The 17,208-nt window shown below is 45.8% G+C and overlaps 1 protein-coding gene across 1 annotated transcript in view; it reads right to left on the bottom strand.

Moving 5' to 3' along the window:
- Positions 1 to 13,183, bottom strand: part of USP10 (ubiquitin specific peptidase 10) — a 50,820-nt gene extending 37,637 nt beyond the window's left edge. The window contains exon 1 of the mRNA XM_035543753.2: positions 13,012 to 13,183. Coding sequence (XP_035399646.1) covers positions 13,012 to 13,032 — 21 coding nt within the window. The 5' untranslated portion in view covers positions 13,033 to 13,183. The remainder of the gene's footprint in view (positions 1 to 13,011) is intronic.
- Between the last annotated feature and the right edge of the window lie 4,025 nt (positions 13,184 to 17,208).

A 17,208-nucleotide genomic window follows, 5' to 3' on the forward strand; every position in this document is an offset into this window, starting at 1 on the left:
AAGAAAAATGATATAGCCTCTAAAAAGACTGCACAAAAATAAAACAATTTTAAATTATTCCTCTGTATTAACGAAAGAGGTAAGTCCCTTTTTATCAACAAAAACTACAGGAATAAAGTTGTACTTGAGGGTGGAGGGGCTGCGCATTAAAGCTTGTAACAGTTGAAAACCCAACAAATTGCGAGCAAACTCTTCGCACCGCTTACAGGCCTCTCTCACTCGCCTGCAGCCCATAACCAGAGCGCTAACAAATCCACGCAGTGCCCGGAGGAAGATCAGAGCTAGGTAAATGTAGGTCAGCTAAGCCCATGAGTCAGTGCAACTCTGCCTGCCTGCCATTTGAGCAATCGCAGGCTCAAAAAAAAAATAAAAATCCAAGAGTGCATGACTGTACTTTCCCTTTTTTTCCAATTTGGGCTTCTCGGATGTAATTACAGAATTCTTCCAGCTGAATAACGTTAGGCATTTTGCACACATTTTACTTGAATTAATCTGGGGAGTATTTATTCCATTGTTAAAAAAAAGTTGATACTTTTCAAAACCTCATTTTCCGATCACAGGAAAAAACCAATCATTGCCTAGTAGGAAAACACAAGTCGGTGAAATTTCACTTGCCTCCACGGAGTTCATAAAGGGCTGGTTTAATGAAAAAATGGCACCTACAACCTCACGCAAAAATGGGGGCACAACATGATCTGCGCAGTTTCTCCTGAAGACTGTAATTCAAATATTCTCAAAAGCCGAGCTGGTTGTGCTCTCCTGCTATAATTAGTTCTCATCAATTATATAACACTTTAAATAAGACCAACGCACTGATCAATAATCATACAGAAATCTGCCAAAACTCTAGCTCATTTCTAATACCAAAACGACTTCTGTTCATGTGCTCTCTTCTTTTTGTTACTGAAAAATAGGTACTTACTGGAGTTCTTCCATTTCAACCAAACGGACGCTGCCACAAAGAGCAGCGAGTCTGAGGAAGCTGCCCACGAAGCGGAGCTTTCCCCAGTGGAGATTTTTCTTCTGTTCCACAAAAACGAGGCCCAAAACCAATGGCCACCATTATTTTTTTTAAGCAATGCTAAAAAAAAAAAAAAAAAAAGAGGGGAAGTTTCTGTCTTTGAAGAGGACGACGCACTCTTATCACTTACATGTGACCATAAAGCAACGGCTCACTGACAGGAGGATAAAGCCGTAATTTCTATACTTTTTAATTTGCATTCTGTGGGAGACCATCAGCTACTCTCACTTCCCTCCCTTTCAAAATACAGACAGGGAGTTCCTTAGGCCTTCCCCTGGAGCCCAAGGTAAGCGTGCTACACAAAGAGCAGCAGCAGGGAAGAGCAGCCCCTTTGGGACTCCAGCAGCGGGACCCGGTAAGCGCTCTCCAGCCTGCAGGAGGGTAGATAACTACTGAACTGTCAGAGCTGATCACATCCAAACTCTGGAGAGCAAAAGATAGAATTTCTGACACCCCTACACCAGCAGCTCCTTCACTGCAAACCCACAGAACATCTGCCTGTGACCCACGGAAGTAACTTTTTCCAATCTATTTTCTTGCGATGTCTTCAATCCTAACATGAGCCAAACACAAAAATTCCTTCCTATTGAATTCCCCAGGCAGGCAGTCATTGCAATTATCAGAGATAAATGCTTCCAAAGCGGGTAGATAGGTCCTTACTCGGTTTTGAATTCAAGAGCAGTTGTTGGTAAAAAACATTAACGCTAAGCCTCCACTTTCACACGTTTCAAAGAGTTTGAAAACACCAGCTTCGAGCTGGTTGCTCACAATCAGCAGCCATTTACTTCAGAGCTCTGCTTGCAGTGAACAAGTTACTGCATCCAACGTGCAAATTCCGAGCTTTTCCTATAACGAGAAACAAAAACAATCAAGACCTGAACTATCCTGGTTTATTAGAACGTGATAAGCACTGAGGAGAGAGAAGTTGGAACATGAAGTTTTTCAACAACACAGCCACTTGAAAGCTATTTTATTATAGGTGGGGCAGACAAAACAATCTCTTACTAATTTTATCTAATACTTCCCAGCAGAAAAACCTCGGTGATAACCATTTTTCTCTGCCAGACTAAATTATTAGGGCTGCAACCTTTTGTGCCACATACCTACAGCAGAACGAACTTCTAAGAACCAAGCAGTAAAATTGGTTTTGCATCTGGAGAACACTGTCTTGGCCACGTTAAATAGCAAATTGTCTTTGAACAGCTCACAGAAGTCCACCCAAATTCCTGACATACGATATAAACTGGCACTTTTCTGAAGTTTACAGAACTTTATTTAGCAGCTGAGATTTGGAAGGGTTGTTTTCAACAAGCTTCTTTCCATTCCTCCAGGGGGAAGAACAGCACACGTGCCACCCTGCCTACCATCCGTGAGTTCCTAGTATCGAGGAGCCTGCAGAGGATGCTCGGGGTAGCAGAACCCAGCCAGCCTTTCCCCGGAGTGGCTGCCAGCCTGAGAGCTTCGGAGGTGCTTGGCAGAGGAAAGCCATCCTTCTTCTGTGCTAACTTTACTTACCTACGTTTACCTCACGGGCAACTTTGATCCTTCAAATCGATGATTCAGAAAAATCAAAATCAAGCCAATGCATCTAGACTTGAGCAAGGTTATTATTAAAGAACAAAAAAGCGAGGTAAAGTTATGGGAAGAAAGTCTCCAGCAAGGCCCTGAGCTTTAGAAATTTAAGTTTGAATATAAGCACATTTTAAAGTGAGTTTAAGGAGATTACAACTGGCTTGACAGGCCAAAGATGAAGAAACAAATGTTAAATGAACAGTAGAGACGGGATCAGAAGTTACTGGTGGGGAAGGCATATTAAAAAAAAAAAAAAAAAGAAGAATGGAAAGAACCCATCTGTGCCTGCCAGACCCTTCTCCTCTCCAAACGCTGAATTCTCACCCAAAATTCTGGAATCACGTCGTTCTTCTACTGTTGTCAGAAGTCTCTCTAATCCAGTCACAGCAGTCTATACCTTGAATCCTTTTAATAATGCTCCTTCTCTTACGAACTGCTCCATAAGCTTAAATAGCAGCTGCAGGTAAAGGTGCTCACCTGGCAGATGCTGTGGGTGAGGCTCCAAACAGCACCCTGTTATTTAAGACAAGGAAATTACACCAAAAAGTTACGCTTCTGAAGTCGAGTACTCAAATGCAAAGCTGCCCAAAAATTAAGATGGCTTGTATCTTCACTTGACTCTGCTCACCCAGTTGCTTACATTCTGTATTTTTTGCTCATTTCCACTGCTGACACCTTCCCAGAGGACTAATGCCTCACAGAATCAATGCAGACCTGTCCCAGGAGACGCCATGCCGGGCACTAAGGGGACTGCTGCTCTTCCAGTTTGTCAAGAGAGCTAAAAAAAGCACTGGGAAATAAAGAAAAGTGGGGAAAAAATGGGTAGCTTGTGCTTAACTGTAGTTGTGGAAAACTAAAATCCATCTGTAACAGCACCACAGCTGAACAAGTCACCCACACAGCGCTTTTCACAAGCAATTACTCAAGGCAGGATTTAAGATGGCTAAGATTAGGCGAGGTAAAAATTAGCTGTCTGGACTCCAACCTGACAGGAGGGCAGATCAGCTCCCTCGGAAGGCAGTCGAGCCCAGCCACCAGCTGCACGCCTCTCCTGAATCCCAGCTCCGCATCCCGGCCCCACATTTCGGAAGTGCTCAGCGCTCACGACTACAGCTGGGTGAGCCTTAACCTAAGAAGTTTAATATTAATCCAAATGCAGAGCAAAGTCCTATCAAACCCACAACTGCATTGTCTTTTTTTTTTGTTTTGTTATTATTCTTGGTGGCCAAAGCTAATGATACCAAGCAACGTGGCACAGTACCGTGCATTTAACAGTACGAGAAAATGCTGCCTGACCATTAAAGCCAGGAGCCATCTGCTTCGTAAACCATGGCCACAGCTTCTCCTCTCCTCCTGCTGGACACGCAATCCCACCTTTTCTCCTGTGCCAGTGCTGGCACACGCTGAACAGGTCGGCAAGATGATTACGCTCAGAGAAAACTATCCACGGTTTTTCTTTGCAGTGGGGGTGAGGATCCCAGGTGAGGAACCAGTATAAAGCAAAAGGCGCAAGCGGTAAGGAGCAAGGAGCAGGGAGACTTTCCTTTCTGCAGAGCTGCGACCTGCCCGCTGTGGGTTAAAATCCCATGGAGAAACAGCCAAAAACGAAAGAGCAATCTGGGGAAAAACCATCATGATTTGACTCAAGGGGGTCACAAAAATGAAACACAACTACAACCACATTAATAACGCTAACCCTCCGATCCTGCTGAAGTTTGACAGCAATTCTACAGAGGTTCTTTCCCCGTTTTCTCTCTGCAGGACCTCCAGCGCCTTGTGCTACTTCAGCAGGCGACAAATGCGTACGCCATCCGCTCTCCCGGCAGACAGAGGCTGAGGACACCATTTATCATGTTGATTCCCAGTGCAGACGCAGCCATCCACCTCCTCTGCCATCCCGACACGTGGTAGGTAAGTGGCAGCAGACACCCGAGCGAACGTGGCACTGCCCGTGGCAGCAGCTTTCTATTTTGCACTGGTAGCGAAGTTAAAATGAAAACTGGGACACCACACACACGCCACCTCTGCCGCCTCCTCCGAGGACGGTTTTAGAGCTTAAGTAGCTGCAACACAACTTTATATAGCTACAGGATAGCTGTTAGAATGCATTCACAGATTTGTACGCTGCCGCAACTAAATCCCAGACAGTCAGTGCATTAAACACCCATATTTATAAATGGCAGCCTTAAAAACCGGGTATGAACACGGCAGTAGGTTCACTGTATGACAATGCTGTTGATTTTCAAGCCATTTTTAGGTAGCTCATTTCAAAAGAGCAACACTGACTGTGATGCTACTTCACATCTTCCCTCATACGAGATCCCCTGCCAGCTTTCTTCTGCACAAATGAGTGCAGAGAGCGCAAAACAGAGCGCCCAAGGTACTGCCAATGCTTTTTGCAATACTGAAGACAATTTCAGTACCTTGCTTCCCAAGGAAAAGAACTTAGACTGGAGCAGAGCGGCATGCAACTACTGCTGAAGCCAGGGCCCTGGGAGATCAGAGCACGCCCCATGTGCCTGCAGAGTCCCCACATCGCTGAAAAAGGAGTGGGAACAGTGTGGGGGACCCCACGTGTGTGCCACCGAAGTGCCATCTGATCTGCAAGGCTGGCATGGCTGGGAGCAAACCCTCGCGTCTCAGCCCGCACACTGAATTCATAGCATTTTCTGCTCTCAAACACCACCAATTTAGGAAGCTTTTGAAAGAATGTGCTTCTAACCTAAGCGTACAATGACTCCTTTGGTCCCAAATCCAGGAAAACAGATTCCTGAAAATCATTAAAACAGCTGGTAAATACAATCAGTCACTCACGCTATTGTCTGACATGGCTGTTTTGCAAATAACAGTCAGAAAAACCAAACTAAGTTTCCAAATACTGACATCTGCCATTATCAAGTATTGCAACTTTTGGCTTCTCAGTAAGCAGACCCAATGCGGCAGCCTTCTACTTGAAGCCAGCCTTCAAAGATAATCGAATCAGCTGTTGTTCACTAATTGCAGGCATTTTTTTTTAGATGCTGTCGTAAAATAAATTTGAAGCACAAACACCAATAAAAAAAAAAAGTACGCAAAGCAAACTGCTATAAAAATATAAAACACCGTAGCTCTTAGCTAAACCCGAAGATTTGAAGCTGTAGAAAGTGTAAGAGTTCAGACTAACTGTCAAGTCGTGCTACCACGGAAATGTCACACCCGTGCACCGCTCGTAGCTCAGCAAGGAGCCATCGTGGCAGCGAGGGATCCCCTGCCACGGCAATTTCTCATCCCAGGGCCAACCATCGCTGGCAGCACCAAAAAGAAAGAAAAAATGGTGCGCAACTGGCCTAATCCTTCCAGGAGTAAATGCTGATGAAAAATGCTGGAAAAGCTCTATTTTAAGGATGCAATTACAGCAAAGTAGAAAACCGCAGTGGCCTTGCCATGACTACGGTTAGCGCTGAGCGTATACAAGCGTTCGTTGCCTTTGTCCTCTCCATTAAGGCAATCGACTCTGGCAGCACCCAAAACGCCCCTTTTGCACCACCAAGAGTGACCCCTGCAACCCAGAGCTGGGCCGGGACAAAGGTAAAGCTCCAGAGCCCAAGAACACAAACTTGTTGGCGTGAGCACTCTCAGCAGCTTTACTTGGCCTGCTCTGAAAGCTGACTGCTCCTCTTTCACACTTTTATGATTCTGCTGCGCTTACAGTTTTTGTCGCTTGCAATTCCACGATGGTAATTTTACGTATTTCATCCTTGCTTGCCGTGAGAGCGCATTAACCGCACAAACACTTCTATAAACACTTCGTTGTTGTCACAAGTTTCGTTAAGGAGCTTTCACTATCTGTAACTCACGGACGTTTAACTTGTGAAGGGGCAATAGCCCACGATCACAGCTTTTAGCTGAGAAGTAAATGAATATTGAGACTTGCCTAAGTAAGTTGTCTTTGACTTTCTTCCAGTTTTACAACAATTAACTACAGTGCTCCCCAGAACTTTCCAAACAGTGGCAGCTTTGGTTTTCTATCCTGAAGGCAGCAAAGGAACAGCGAGGTTTTCCACGTTGTATGGACATTTATAGCACCACTTCTTTCTTTCTTTGGTAACAACCAGCTATTATTAGAGGCCGTATGATTTAATGGATAGAGCGAGGTTGACTGGAACTCAATAGATCGGGCTTCTTCTTGCAGTTCAGCTGGAACTTGTGCTGACTGCGACTCTTTCTCTCTCTCTGCTTTATTTCCCCTCTCCTTTTACACATCTATTTTCTTTTCACATCTATTCACATTTAAACTGAGAACACCACCCCACACCATGCACAGGTAGAGCATCAATTTTACGCAAATCCCCTCCCAAGTAGCACGATCCAAAATATGCTGGGTGTGATTAATCTAATTGCCTATTGCTACCATTAAAAAACGTGGCTGAACCTCTTCCATTTGCCTCCTCATCCAACCTACATCTTGCAGCAAGAAACGAAGGGAGCATCAGAATCTTGCCCCATCTCCCCTTTACTTCTGTCAACGTAGTTTCCTGAACTCCTACCTTGCATTGAAGTATGGTTTGAATTCGTGTCCTTCTCTAAAAGGTATGTGAATCTGACCAACCGAGTGGCGTGTGCAGCAAGAGCTCTGCTTCACCGGAAAACCAGGAGAGAGAAATCCGTGGTTTGATACCACACACGGCATCCGAGGCCTTGTCCTCACACACTGGAAGCCGGCACATCCAAAGGACTCGCTCTTGCTGTCCGATACGTGGCGATCCGGTCTGCAGTTCAGGACTCTTCGGTGCTAAATCAGGTGATCTTAAACCAACCTCAACCGCGTGTGTTTTTGCGGCACAGTCTGAAGAGCGAGCTGTGGACAAGTTCCCACCGAGACAGGTATGTGCATACGGCCACGCTGTTAAAGCACCCGTGAAAGCAGCAGCATTACCTTGCTGCTGTAAGGATCGCTATGGGGAACACGTTGCTACACCACCTCCAAAGGAATCCCACCCCAACGGGACAAAACATTTTCATGACAAAAGCCCTGACTTCTTTGCATGGAGGATATACAATTCCTGTATTTTAAATTACACTTGTAAATCCGTCGCCAGCCTGCAAAATTCATGGGGAAAAATGAGGCAGGAAGCCTGTGAGTCACTCCAGCAGGCTCTGAGCGTATGAAAAAACATGCCTGCTGCACTAAGGGAATACAGCACGGCTATTTCTGCTCGTATGCTCAGCTTCATTCAAACAAAGAGAGAAATGTCTCCCATACACACAATTCTTTCAAGAAAATCGACTTTAAGGTTTTTTATAAATGCATCTTTTCACACAACCTGAAACAAGATGTTTCTTCTTACACACAGGGCATTTTTCTCTTCCAGCTCAAAGCTGAACCCCAATTCTTTTATCAAATTGAAACAGTTACAGAAGGGGTTTTCCAGTTCATTCAGGGGAAGCTGATCCACATCCCTTTCTTTCCAAACTTAATTCCAAGACAAACAACATATAATACTTCTTTTAAAACTTTCATAGACCATGCAAATCCACATACAATGCTATAAACAGCAAAATTCCCCAAAGCACCTTTGTACATTTTTCATTTCTGCTGTGCTAACTTTTGTGACTATCACAGGACTGCAAGAATGCCTTTCTTAGTTTTGTGTTACACTTTTTTCTATACTTTTCCATAGGGTATATGCTTTAAATTAGCCTTACACAATCACTTTGTCAGGGCTACTGTGACTTAAACTACCTCCTGCCTAGGTGTAGGTGAAAAAACAGCCCTTGCAATGTGCACTGCAGATTAATAGATCTTACACCATCAAACAAACAGGAAAAGTTCTTAAATGTATTTAAAATATCAAGAACATCTGCAATTAAATTAGGTATTAGCGAGTCAAATACAAAATGAAAAAGACTAATGTACTTCAAAGTTTTACTCTATTAGGGTGTTAATGAATATATTACCGTGAGCTCTGATCTAGCAAAATCCTTGAAGTGCTTTCAGACTAATCCACATGGCACCATTACTGGGAATAACACTTCAAATATGTAGTAATAAACCTATACATTACAACTTCATGAAATAAAAAGAGGGTGTAGAAACCAAATTTTAAAATATTTGCTTCTTCACTGCGGTGTTTGTGCATATATATGCACATGTGTACACACACACACACACGCTATTTTTCACTATGAAGCATAACCCTTTGTCCCATAATCCTGAGTTGTATGTTTAATGACCACACATAAAACACTTCCATCAAAAAGAAAAACCGCAGTTCTAGCATGTTTAATTCTTTGGAAATGAACATCTACATTGCTGAAATGGCATTCGAGTGACAAATGACTATAATCCAGTGGCCCAAGGCCAGCAAGTTCTATTCCAACGGCTTTGCCTGTTTTGTACGACACAGCATGTTGCACGTATATCACCAAACAGAAACCAGACAGCTTAGTTTACCTATAAGCAAAACCCCACTTAACTTTACAGCTATTTTAACAGCTACACAAATGCAAAAAGCAACGTGTCTATGCAACTGCCTACAAAATCTGGATTTATTAATAGGTAAATGGCAGGATCCATTCTAAAACGTCTCTGAATCAGTGCTGTACTCTGAAATTCACAGAATAAACAGGAGTGATTCACAAGAAGTGTGGTTTTCATTCTATTATTTGCATGCTGCCACACAGCTCCAAATTTAAGTTGTATGTCAGTTTTCCCAGACTTCCTTTTTTAAGCTAACCAGCCCACACTCACGCACTGCACTGCAGGGATTCACCATTCACATTTTGGAGAGACAAATGATACCTTCTGGCTACCTAAACTCGCAGCTTCGGTTGCAGCCTGAATTCCCCAGAGCTGGACGCCGAGGAAAGCTGCTGGCTGCAGCGGCAACGGCGCCAGCGCAAGGGGCGAAGCAACCAGTTCTCAGCAAGCAAAGAGGGGCTCTAAAAACAGGCAGACACGAATCCAGCCCCTTTACTCCCTTAAAACACGGAAAAGCAGCTGAGTACAACAGCAGCAGCGGCAACAGGATGATGAATGCACCTCTCTCCCAATCCATCCACTGGCAGCACTGGCCCAAGGCCACTTTTTGTGCTGGGAGTGCTCCCCAAACCCAGAGCTCTCCATTCATTTCAGGATCCTGACAGAAGGAACCTATGCTGCCCTCTCTTCAAACCATTCTGCCTGTAAGGGCACCACAGTATTAGACACATCTGCACAGATACAAGCAAGCTAGCACAAGAAACCCCTCCAGCTGCCTAACAGCCTTTTTTTTTTTTTTTAAGGTTTATTTTTGAGACGGATCAATTTCCTAATCAAAGTCACTACTCACAAACTTCAGGCAGCACACTGCCAAGACAGCACAAGGCACGTGCCTACAGATTTTCTTTTACCCTTCCAGAGTCGGCGCTGGCTTTAGGGAGCAGCAAAGCCTCCGGCCGCGAGGGAGCACCGCTGCAAGGAGCCGTAAAAGCCGTGGTCTGCAGCGCGGTACTTCAGGGAGCCGGGCTGCGTGCCATGCTCCGACTTCCAGTTCTTCTGGTTGTCGGGCCAGACGTAGGCTTGGGTGAGGATGAGCGGATCAGCAGCTTGTTCAGCTCCTTCTGAACACAAACTCTACTGGTTTTTACTTCAGCTGGCGTTGGGGCAATATGGTACGTTTAAAATGGCACCAAGTTAATCTGACACCGCACTAATGGTGAAAGAACAAAACAAGCATAAATGATTCATTCCGCTACGGTATCCTTTCTTCTGCTCACCTTGTTTTCACAAGATTTGTGCTTGACATGTTTGTATTAATTCACCCTATCAAAACGGTAGGAAAGGGGCTAAAACAACTCCGCGTGCAGTTCCTACAGAGCATTATTCTTCCTCAAACGGGGAAACAGTTGTTAATTATTTTTCTTTAAAAACCAAAATTTAGACGTCCCTGTTGGAAAATGGTTCCCACTACATCCAGCATTAATTCAGCTCTCCCTCTGTGGTGTCACACAGAACCAGGAGTGATACAACAGGTTTCCTTCTAGCTTGCCTTCAGAATTTTGAATACACTCAGAACACGCCCAAAAAACTGACAGCAACACTTTAATATCTCATTAAATGATTATGAAATAAACGACAGGGAATGCGGAGGTATGAATGAATGACCAGTATTATCTGAACTGTGTTACCATCTACTCGTATGCCTGCTGACCAGCCGGCCATCCAAAATTAATCCCCCCTTTGAAAATACACGGTATGGTCATGTTCCACGACTCATTCATTGCAACATGCAAACCGAGCGGTGAAGTAGTTCTGCACGCTGCTTTGTGAATCCATTAGCCGGCAAAAATCCGACGATGCAGTTTAACTGTTTAGAAGAGCACAGTTTCCCAGAAGACTTTCTCCCATGGGACATAAAATGCCTGTCATCAAATCACAGCCATACAGCAAACCTCTGTGTTCTGCCTAGAACTCGGCACTACGACACAAACATAATGACCACGTCAGTTACTCTTGAGCTCAGAATCCACAACTTTATCAGAACACTTTTAATTTTTCTACTGATCTTCAATACTACCATCCTAAAATGGAAAGGAAAATTACATCCCTAAACTTATATTCAGGTTCTCCATCTAGAAGAGCCCAAAATATTGTTACCTCAATTCAGCAGTACAGCACTGTATTACTCTAGAATATGAATTCATACGAATCCCAGAAAGCACTGAAATAAATTGTTTGAATTAGGAAAAAAGATAACGAAACAAACAAAGATGCTGTGCTCAATGACACGAACGAAACATTAACTGTAAGGTATCTTTATTGAATCATATATAAATTGAATTATATATAAATTGAAGCAGCAATCCTCACAAGACCTAACTATCTATCTTTACCTAGGGTTTGATTTAAAAGAGTACACACAGCAAGTTACAACTAAAGATGAATGTACAGCCTACTTTTAATTACAGCTTTGCAGTGCTTCACCATAAACTAGATCATCAGCTGAACTCTTTACTTTTTCATTCCAAGGTACAGCAACTTAATTAAGTACGGACACAAAAATTGCCTTTATTCTTCTAAATCAAGAAAAAAGCTGCAATGAAAAACTCAGCCTTATCAAACTGACTACATGTGCTGCTATCTAGTACTAAAGGGAGGGGAAAGGAGAGAGTCAAAGAGCTTCTGCTTTGGACTCTAAATCTTTTTGATATATGCCACGTTCTCCACATCATTAATTAGAGCAGTTGATGTGCAAAACTGAGTTTCCTCTACTTTGAAAGAAAAATTAAAGGATACAAAACATTGTAATCCCAGGCCACATTATGAAATTTGAAACAAACTCCAGCAACACAACTGCACTGTGAACATTCACATCAACAAAACCAGGTCCCGCTCTCTCTCAAGCGCAAATAAATCCCACTGAGCAAGAAATATCAGGACAGTTTTCACTGATCACAAACTTTTCTTTAAGGAAAAATCACAGCAGCACTAACACGCACCTTTATTACGTCTGCGCCTTAATCACCCTTCAGAAGAATTATAGAGTACAGGACAGCACATCGCCTTGCTTGAAACAAATTTCTTTTTTTTTTTTTTTCCCACCAGAGAGTACACGATTTGTTAGCAGAACTATTTTTTTAACCCCAAGTTTCCTAAACTTTATTATTTACTAAAACCAAAGTTGCACCAAGTTTTGCAAACGCACGCCGCAGACCCTGCCTAACCTTTTCGCTACAAAGCGTTTTGGGAGGGGAAAAAAAAAAAAAAAAGAAGAAAACCCTTACAAAGGCCACTCTGAACTTAACCCATTGAGGCACCGCCGTGCCTCGAGCACATGGGGCTGGGGCTGGGAATGGGGCCGGGGCCGGGAATGGGGCCGGGGCCGGCCGCTCCCCGCCCAGCTGGGGCTGGGGCCGGGGTTGGGGCCTCTGTGCCCGCGTCCCCACGCCTCGATCTTGCGACACGCGGCCCTTTGCACCCCGATGGGCGCAGCCTGACCGAGTGCCGTGCCGCGGGGGGGGGGGATTCCTTCACGGCCCCCTTTACCGCCCCCTTCTTCCTTTCCCATCCCAGAGCGGCTCCCGGTGCCCCCCTCCCCAACCCCCCCCCACCCCCCAAATCCCACCCCAAATCCCTTCCAGCCCTCCGCTGGCTCCTGGGGGGGGGGGGGGGGGGGGGGGGGGCAGCAGCCTCTCCAACTCCCCCGGGGGCTTCCTCAGGCCGCCCCCTCCTCTCCTTCCCCCTCAGGGCCCCCCGGAGACCCCCCCTGAGCTCCCCTCAGCGGGGCCGGGCGGCGGCGGGACCCCCCCGCAGCGCCCCCGCCAAGCTGCACAATCACCGCGGGCCTACTCCCGGCCGCCACGCTCCCCGCTCACGGGGCCCGGCCGCTCCCTTCGCAGAGAGCCAGAGGAAGGGGGAAACCTCCTCGGCTTTCCCCGGGGAGGCCGCGCTCGCTCACCTGGGCGCTGTTGAGCGCCATGGCGCCCCCGGGGAGCTCGGCGTCCGCCGTGCGCCTCACGCCGCTGCCCCCGCCGCCGCCATCTTCTCGCTCCGCACGCAGCGGGCGGGCGGGCGGCGCGCACTGCGCACGCGCAGCGGCTCCTGTGGCGGGGCGGGAGTGGAGGGGGGGGGGCGGCGGCGCCTCTGCGCCTGCGGAGGGAGGGGGCGGCCCTGAGGGGAGGGAGGGGATGGCGGTGGGGGGGGGCTCCCCTCGGAGTTTGGGGGTTATAGGGGGGAAGGAAGCCGCCCGCTGCCCTTTTTGTGGGTAGGGGGATTGGGGAAGGCAGGTTGAGGCGGTGGGGGGTTGCTGGAAAGGTTTTGCGTCCTGCCCTCGGGTGTTGTGGAGCAGCCATGAGGCGAGTAGCCATGAGGTGAGCGGCCGTGAGGAGAGCGGCCGTGAGGGGTGAGCCCCTCGTGGGCAGCCCTCAGCTCGTCCCCGTGTGGGAAGGAGCCGACATCCATCCCTGCGGAGCGACCCAAGGGAGGCAGTAGGGGCCTCTGCCACCTCGGTGCTGAAAAACCGGGGGGATGTGAGCTGCCAGGCTGCCCTACACGGGACGTGGTTTAGTGGGTGACATTGGTAGTAACTGGGGGATGGTTGGACCAGATGATCTTGGAGGGCTTTTCCAACCCTAATGAATCTATGATTTTACGATGCTGTGATCTGTTACCTGCTGGGGTTCATGCCAAAGGCTGCCTGCCCAGCATCACCCCAGCAAGTAGGTTGGAGGCAGCCAGCATCCGAAGATGCAAGGACCAAGGGATCTGGCAGCGAAAAATCCTTGCTCCCGAGTAACGAGAAGGGAAATGAGGGCAGCGCGTGTTTGGGGAAAGAAAGTAAAAATAAGTGACTGAGCTAATCTCGTGATTTTGGGAGGGCTGAGTCATGAGTGGATGCTGAACCCCCCAGGCAAGAGTCCATCAAATTAATCACTGATATACTCCGTAATTTTTTCCTTAAATTGCAGAATCCTGCAAAAGTCCACTTCAGTTTGGGAGGAAGCGTTAGGAAGAAATTTAGCGTGCCTGAAAGTTGAAAACAAGAAAAGGGAATAACTTTGTGAGTTTGGCAGCTCAAAGAGGAGCTTCACCGGAAACACAAAGACTTCACCCACCTCATTATCGGATAAGGACGTTTGCCTTTCATTTTATGAACTGCAACACTTCATCTGTGCTCGTGACAGTAATGTGAGGAGCAGTAAATGATTTTCTGTATCGGCTTCTGGCCTTTTAGTAGACACACCCTGCTGCCACTCCCTTTCTTTTGTTTCTAGCAAGTGTTGCTCTTCTGTCCTAAGGCAGAGAACTGGCAGTGAAAATGGCTGTTTAATATTAAAATAGAAAAACAAAAAAGGGAGAGAAATGTATAGGGTTTTTGCATATAGCATTTCAAATATCTTGAAACCCTCTCTCCCTTCTGGAGTCTAATTTACAAGGTAAATAATGGAGTGAAAACCCTTAAGCGGCTCATCCAGCTGAAGGCAAAATTTCCCTCTGCCCACAACACTGCTTAAGTAAACCGACTTTTTGCTGGAAAGGTTGCCCCTTCAAATGGCTGAAAATACAAATGCACACAGAGCCTCCCATCTGGAAACCAGTTACTTCACATACCAGTATTGCTGAAAGCCATAGCTGATGATGGAAACCGACCCGTGGGCAGAAAGGATGTTGCTGTCTCACACTTTGGAAACATCTAAAACACCTTCAATTTTATCCTGTCTTGGTAGAGTTTCATTGTAAAGACTGTTACAATTTTACCATGATATTTTGTAATAATGTAAGTTTTGTAAGTTTTATTGTAATAGCATGCTTTGAAAGAAACTTCAACCTGCAGAAAGTTTCCTCCTCAATTCTGCATTATCATTCATTTTTGCCATTTTTAGCGATCTGTTGCTGCATTACTAGTTACTGCATTGCACTAATCATTTTTTTTCTGTCCTTTATGACAGTGGCCATGCACTATAACTCCCAAACAACTTGTCACCTTTCTGACTTTAAAAAAATGGTCCTGTATCTTGCTTTTGTGTATCCAGGTTCTTAAGATTCACAGAGTAATGTACCTAACGTCCTGGTACAGACATTTATTTTGTAAATTGATCAAGAACAAATGAAGGCTATGGCTGTGTAAATCAGAAAGAATTGTCGAACGTTAGCTAGAGAGCTAAATAAAGTACTCCAGGTCAGCTTCTTCACACTAACTGCTGGAATTGTTCTTACCCTACTGTAAATGCTTGGGAATGGCTTATCCTCCCATTCCTTACTCCTCCTGACTTCACAGGATCAAAAGACCTGTGCGCATGACAGTGCCCAGGAGGTGAAGGATTTGCACATCTGACTTCTCCACACTGAAGCGCCCGATGGGACCCGCACATCCATTCTTTCAGGGACAGGATATCTTCCTGGAGTGCTGCAGGAGCTGGTTGATCGCTGTGGAAGATTTACTGATGTCCACGTAAAGCTTCCCTGTAGTGCTAAGAGCTTTAGAGGCTCTAGAGACTTTCCTTTGGAGACAGAGAGCTTTTATCCCAGTAGTTTCTAGGTGCACTAAAGGCTTTGCTATTTCGCTGGTTATTCTGGTAATGGGATTCAACTGGGAATTTAAAAAAAAACTCAAACACTATACAGTGTGTTGAGGGGACTAAGACACAAAGCTGGAGTGGCTGCTGTGTGTTTAGAGAAAAATCAGAAATATTAAAGCATCAGGAGCCTAAGGGACCGTACTGGTACCAGCCTCGTGCCTGTGGTGGCACAAAAACGGCATTGGGAAGGAAGCTCTTTTATTTCCATCCATCCAGACGCACACCATAAAGCACTTAAAAGAAGCAGTCATGCGTCTAAGACTTGCTTAGGTCCTCGTTGTGAAATCTCCCTCGGACAGCTGCTTGCGCACCGGACAGCGTTCTGCTGGATAGTCGCTCCTGGGGCTTTTCCCAAAGCTTCAGACTTCAGCACACCGGGAGTGCTGAAACCTGTGCTGAACGACCGTAAGCCCTGAACTTTCCATGACCTAAACTGCACGGGCCAGCGCCAGGCATCCTGAATTTACCAAAGGAAGTCAAGGGAGCAGCAGGAATGGTTGTACAGGTGGAGCAGCACCGGACACCGATAGGAGGTATTTTATTCCACAATACACTGACAAAATCCTGACTCCCTATTCCTAAACTTTCTGAAAAACTGGAAAAATATGTTTAATTTGTTGACGGAGGGAACTTCAGCACGAACTAGTTCAAGTTAGCCTGCAACAAATTTCAAGCCTGGACAGGTCTCTGATAGATCATGTGGATGCTTGACTCCACATACTTTGCGTTTCAATTATCTACGCAGACCCTTTGGCTGAATTATCTGTGCCTCTTCCAACATTATCTCAAACACGAGCCTTCTCTCCTCTCGTGCAACTGTACGTTTCAAGGCTGACAATCTCAAAGGAACCTGCAAGTCTCTCTCACCTTCCGTTCACATTGTTGTTGTCACCGAACTAACTCATCACGATAAAAAAACAAAGGTGTATTTTGGTATTTTTCCCCCAAAGCTATCCAGAGCTTCAGAGAAAGGCCACGCGATGCTAAAGAAAACATTTGGTATCAGCAAACCTGCTACTGGGCTGTGTCTCTCTCACCAGTCGGGGAGTTGCCAGAAGGGAGAAGGAACCGTAAGGAGCTGGAGCTTGTGTGCACTTGACCTTGCCCTGCAGAGACAGCATTGCCACCCGGGCCGGGGACGCACCTGCCGTGACCACCGGGTCCAAAGACAACCCAAAACTGTAAGTTCATGAAACCATAATTAGTTCTGAAACAAAATAATAAGTAAGATTTGTTGTGCCACCTCTTTTTCCTATAGAAACTTACTGCTCAGATCTTTAGGACATATCAGCAAGCTAAGAATCACAATTGGAATCCAGATGTTTTTCTGCAAGTCAAAGCGCTTCTCTGAAAGCGTACAAAAGGGTAATTTCTTCCTCTAAATTCTCGAGAGGTGAGACCCTTCTTTGCTATCACTCAAGAATATTGAATCCTAAGGAGCACACAGAAACCACCAGTGTCTGGAAGAAAGCGGTCTGACCTCTTACAGAGAAAAGGCAGACACTCAGGCCCATTATTCTTAATTTAAGATTTCAACCTGAAAACAAAAATATTTCCTGCTTCTTTCTCAAGCCTTC

Source organism: Cygnus atratus, chromosome 12 (assembly GCF_013377495.2).
Source record: "Cygnus atratus isolate AKBS03 ecotype Queensland, Australia chromosome 12, CAtr_DNAZoo_HiC_assembly, whole genome shotgun sequence".
Lineage (NCBI taxonomy): Eukaryota > Metazoa > Chordata > Aves > Anseriformes > Anatidae > Cygnus > Cygnus atratus.